The sequence below is a fragment of the Apaloderma vittatum genome, unplaced genomic scaffold (assembly GCF_000703405.1).
Source record: "Apaloderma vittatum isolate BGI_N311 unplaced genomic scaffold, ASM70340v1 scaffold27184, whole genome shotgun sequence".
Classification (NCBI taxonomy): Eukaryota; Metazoa; Chordata; class Aves; order Trogoniformes; family Trogonidae; genus Apaloderma; species Apaloderma vittatum.
In genome coordinates this window covers 13,248-18,701 of record NW_009714813.1, presented here as the reverse complement: position 1 = coordinate 18,701, position 5,454 = coordinate 13,248, and the positions used below count along the sequence as shown (strand labels likewise).

Below are 5,454 nucleotides of genomic sequence, written 5' to 3'. Positions count from 1 at the left end.
GAGCAGTTTGTCTGCAGCCCTGGGAGCTGAGAGGGAAACAGCCTTTCCCAAGCTCACACCTGCCCCAGGAAGGGGACAGACAGACACTGGCAGAGTCCCTCTCCACTGTCTCCTTGGCCAGAGGAACCCCAGTCCTCATGTCGCTTCAGGCACTGGGCATCAGATCATCTCCAGCTCAGCTCTGCTCCCGTGGCCCCACCAGCTGCCCCAGCTCTGACCGAGGGGGCTGAACTGCTTTTCCAGGAGCTCTGGGGTCCCCCAGCCCAGCAAGCAAGGAAGCAGCAATGGCTGCAAGTTTGACCGGTGCTCCCAGCACAGGTGGGCTCCCGCACTGAACATCTCAATAGATGGTTTAAATTGACGTTTCCAATTTGAGAATCTGTAAAGTTGGGGCTTTTTCTCTGGATTCACCCCCAAACCTCTGCCCTCCCCCCTCCCACTGGGGTGGGACCGGGGAGCTGCAGCACTCGGCAGCTCCCAGTCTCCTGGGGGCCTCAGACGGTTCCCACCCTGGAAGCTCACCCACCCTTCACACATCTACTGCACGAGGACAGCTCTCCTCCCAAATGGACACTGTTCCACAAGAACCACCAAGGATAAAATCAGGGCCCGGGCCTGGGGTCCCTCCCTGCTTGACCCCAGCCGTGCGCCAAGACCCTTGAGGCAGAGACACTGTCTGTTGGCACCCCAGCTCCTGTCCCACCGGGCTCCCCAGCCCGGCCAGGCCTGGGGGAAGCAACAGGAATGTGGGTCCTGGCTCTTGGTGGGAGGTCACAGGGCGAGCACTTGTGACAGAGGGGCTGCCCTCGTTGCCCCGAGCTTGCACCAGAGCCCAGAGCCAATTTTATCCTTGGATGTCAAAGAAACCAAAATGGATAGAAACAATAGAAAGAGCTACATCAACCCCAGCCCAACATCCCAACCAAGGGCCCAAAGCAAAGAGCAGCCACAAAACCAAAGCAAAGGTCCAAAGGAAGAAGGAAGGTCGCTCACTCACTGGTTGGTCTGTGTTTCGCGCGAGCACCGGGCGCAGGGATGGAGGTGCAAGCAAGCAAACGGGGCCGGGGCTTTCACTGTTCATAATAATAACGTTTTGTACAAGTTCAGAAAGAAACATCACATCTCAGGCCAGTCGCTCTCTGCTTTCTGTCCCGCCATCCCTCTGTCTGTCCGTCTGCCCACGCCAAGCACGAGAGAAAAATCTGTTGGGTTGAGTGGGGTTTGTGGTCTTGTTTCCATTTCCATCAGGGTCTGTTGGCTCCATTTCTCACTCTCTCTCTGACACCCCTAGATGAAATACTCCTTCTTATCGTCACCGCCAGCTTGGCCACCCTCCGCGTTGATGATGGCTGTGTCAGCGTCTGGGGCGTCATCAGACCCCTTGGCCTCATGGGTCAGATAAGTGCCTGGGTGGGTGGCGGTCGCAGCTTCTGGGGCGTCATCAGACCCCTTGGCCTCATGGGTCAGATAAGTGCCTGGGTGGGGAGAGGGAGTCAGCGTCAAGGGTGGCCCTGCCAGCACCCTGCTCCCACGCAAGCAGGGGGAGGCCGGGCTGGCCAGAAAGCAGCGGCAAAAGGAAAGTCCTTTGGGTTTGGCCTGAAACAGAAAAGTCACCAGTTTCCCTGGGACAAGCCCTGCCTGTGGCCTGAGCCTTGCCTGGGCTGCCGGAGGCTCTCGCAGCCGTCCCCAGGCAGGGGCTGAAGCCGCCCTGTTTAGCTGGAAGCAGCTCTCGCTGGCGCTTCCAAGCATCTCTCCTGCCCTCTCCAACCCCTGTCCCTCCCTACATCCCTGTTCCCCTCTAGAAAACCAGAGGGGTTCTCTGCAAAACTACCACCTGCCAGGAGGCTCCAGGTCCCAGCTGCCCCTGGAGCTGGTGCAGGGAGGAGCGGGGGGCTCGGTGGGCCAGGGATGAAGGGCTCTTACTCACACATCACCTCTGCTGGCTTTTGCCGATCGCTGGATGTGACCGTGTCCCCATGTCTTATGCACATACCTGCCGGGTGGATGAAAAGTCCAGGGATGGGGAGAGGGAAATGGTGGAGAGGAAGGAGGAAGATGGAGCGCTCAAGGGATGGCAAGGAGGGTGGGGGTCCGGCACAGACGGGGACAGCGGCAGAGGCTGTCCCATGGCAGCGGGTACCAAGGAGAGATGGAGAAGTGGGGTAGGAGCTGCCTCCACCTGGTACTACTCAGCTCCAAGGACCTGCTGGGACATCTCCACACCAGGGCCGGTGTCAGGAGCCCCAGGAGGGCTCTGTGGGCTGCCATGGGGCAGGTCTGCAGGACCAGGAGCTGCCTCCCTTCACCCCTGCCCCACGTTGCCCACTCACTTCAGGGCTGAAGCCCTGCTCCCAGAGACCCACAAGGGGAGAGTGGGTCCTGCTCGGATGTGGCACAAGGGTCTTGGCTCCATGCCCCCTCCCCGTGCAGCTCATACCTTTGTGTCTGATCAGGTAGTGTCCCAACACAATGAGAAGACTGAGCAGGAGGAAGACGATGACGGCACCCCCCCCGCCGATCACTGCGTGGTACGTGCTGGAAGTCGAGGGCACCGGGCTGGCATCTGCCCATATGGCAAAGGGAGAGAAAACAGAGAAGGAGACGCTGCGGACCCTGCTACACGGCAGAGGCTGCTGCTCGTCCCACAGGCCACTCGAGTGGGAACCTGGGAGGGCCCAGTATCAGCTCAGTACGGCTGCAGACGAGAGCTGCTGGGGAAGGAGCAAGAAAAGGGGAAGCAACCAGGGAAGCAAGGAGAGGAAAGCAATGGCCATTGGTGACAGCTCCTGTGGGGAGCGAGCTCAGGAGGCCCGACGGCTGCGCTGGGAGAGAAGGTAGCCAAGATCTGTGATGGTCAATAGAAGGTAGCCAAGATCTGCGATGGTCAAAGCCAGCCTTGTGGGTGGCTGCCTGCAATGTGCCTTGTGCAGCCCCTGACACCTCTGCCTTCAGGCACAGCCAGGACCCCACCACCCCAGCCTTCAAAGGGGGCAAGGGGGACAAATCTGTGCCCCTACAGGAATGGTTGGGCACAGAGTGCAGTCAGGCTTGGCTCACGCTTCTGCTGCACTGTGCCACCGAACATGTAGGCTGGCACGGCACACGCTGCACCCCAGGAGGCGACGGCACCCCACGGAAGGTGGGACCCCGAGGCCAGTCCCAAGTCAACCACATCTTGTAGCACAGTCTGTGCTGGGATCCTGGGTCAGCCCTGGTACACAGAGACAAACACTCCTTCAACTCCACTCTCATCAAGGCCCATCAGCTCCGCAGGGACAGAGCAACAGACACGTCCAGAAGCAGCATTTGGAGAGGACAGGGTGGGAAAGACAAAAGGGAAGGTGACAGGACAGACAGAAAGCATCTCACGGAGGCACAGGCTGCAGCTCACAGGCAGCTACAACTTGCCAGAAGAGCTGGCAGGACCCTCGTGTGCGGCCCAGGCTCTGGGGCCTCAACACTTTCTGCTGCAAACCAGCACCCCAAAGCTCCAAGATGGTGGCTGCAGAGTCCACACGTGCCAACAAGCAGCTGCACAGGGAACTGGAGCCTGGCTTGGCACCTGAGATGTGGTAAGGCTGTCCCTGGCCCAGGGCTGGGCCACCATCCTCCTGTGGAGCTTCTCCCGCCAGGCTGGAGGGCAGCGGGTCCGTAAAGAGAGAGAAAAGAAGCTTACGGTACCTTGGATGGGAGCTGGAGTGAAGGATGAAGCGGTGGCCATGGAAGCATGAGAGATGGGCTGGGAAGGGCCTGCAGTGGAGTGAACATGTGGGGTGGGGAGCTGGGAAAGATCTGGGGAGGACAACAAAAACACAGGGACACAAATCAACCCTGGGAGATGCCAGTGAGGTGTGACAGAGTCCATTGGAGAGGATCCCAGCTCACCCAGCCTGACGGGACCCGTTCTTCTCAGCGGCTCCTTTCACAACCCTTTGGCTTGCCCATGGGTCACACTCCTCTTCTCCTGCCACCGTCCTCTGGGATATGCTGCTGTGAACAATTTCCTCCACCTCCTACCCCACAAGCAACCCCAGTCACACCCCTTCCTTCACGAGGGATGTCACTGGGACCCTCCTGCCTAGGAGCCCTGGGACTGTGGTGGCTGGAAAAGCCATTGTGAGTTGTCACCTACACCTTCTTATGCACAGCCCCAGGGACCGCTCCATCCCTGCTCTCCCTTGTCACCAAGCAGAGGGGCTGTGACAGCCAGGCAGCCCTGGGGGCTTGGCTGGCCAAGGTGGCTGCTCCAACAATGGTGGCTAAGACCTGCGTGACTCTGGGGAAAATGAGGGGGGACTTCGCAATGGGAACCAAGCCTAGAGGTGGGGCTCCCCTGCCAGGGGCTGTGACATCGAGCAGGTGAGGGACAAGGGTGTTCTCAGAGCCGTGTGCCCGTGGATGGTGTCGATCAGCCCAGATGCTGCTGTGCACCTGGGCCTGGTGGCTCTGGGTGCTGCCAACAGCCGAGCTTGGGAACGAGCTCCCTGTGCAGACCCACACCTAAGGGGACAGGGAGGCAGGGGACAGGGAGGCAGGGGACACAAGAGGTCATGAAGGACTGACTACAGATGGTCAAGGCATTTCAGGGCTTATCCTGGGCAGGCAGAGGAGAGGGACTAAGGAGAAGAGGGTGCCCAAGGTACCAGTGCTGCCATGCGCTCCCCCCCCCGGGCCCCAGCCATATCGGATGGGAAAGTATGCTGAGAGTGCCTGAAACAGGAGTGGAGGGAATAGGAAAAGGTAAGAGCTGGAGCATGTAGGAGCACTGGAAGATGGAAAGTTCAAGGCTGGTAGACAAGAGAGAGATGGCAAAAAATGACAGCCCCGAATCCAAGGCCAAAACCGCAGGGAAACAGGCTCCACCGGCACAGGAAAACTACCGGGCAAGGGGCTGGGTGCGGAGCGCAGGAATCAGCGCAGCCCTGCCGGCAGCCAGCGAGGGGCTCGAGCAGCGCTCACAGCCTGGCGCAGCAGACGGCTCGACTCCACGTGCGACACAAAGCGGGGCACGACAAGAGCGAACACGGTGGCAGAGCACAGCTGGGGCAAGGGGACGACGGCACCGTGCAGCAGCCCTGTGCAGCGCAAGAAAGGATGGTGGCGAGGGACGCTGGACGTGGCTTGAGGACCTGGGGTCACAGCGCTCTGCCAACGAGTGCACCAGGACCCTGCTGCACACACACACCCAGTCTGCACCGCAAAGCCCCCCCATCCCACTGCAGCCCTCCCTGGACCCGTGCGTCCCTTCCTGGGGAGATGGAGGCAGCGGTACCAGCTGGCAGCTGCTGGGTGACGCCAGGCACTCTGCTTACCGCTGACATCGAGGTTGTACTTGGCCACGACGCTGCCCATGGAGCTGGTGGCTGTGCAGACGTAGGTGCCGCTGTCACTCTTGTTGAGGAAGGGGAAGATGAGGACGCTGTCGGAGCTCAGCTGCAGGGGGGGGGCGGCCCC

The 5,454-nt window shown here is 60.4% G+C and overlaps 1 protein-coding gene across 1 annotated transcript in view; it reads right to left on the bottom strand.

The window, feature by feature from the left end:
* Positions 1-830: 830 nt before the first annotated feature.
* CADM3 (cell adhesion molecule 3) overlaps positions 831-5,454 on the bottom strand; it is a gene marked incomplete at its 5' end in the record, with an annotated part of 7,011 nt that continues 2,387 nt past the window's right edge. Inside the window, 3 exons of the mRNA XM_009868911.1 lie at positions 831-1,406; positions 2,438-2,563; positions 5,313-5,454. The exon at positions 5,313-5,454 is cut by the window's right edge and continues 49 nt beyond it. Coding sequence (XP_009867213.1) covers positions 1,288-1,406; positions 2,438-2,563; positions 5,313-5,454 — 387 coding nt within the window. The remainder of the gene's footprint in view (positions 1,407-2,437; positions 2,564-5,312) is intronic.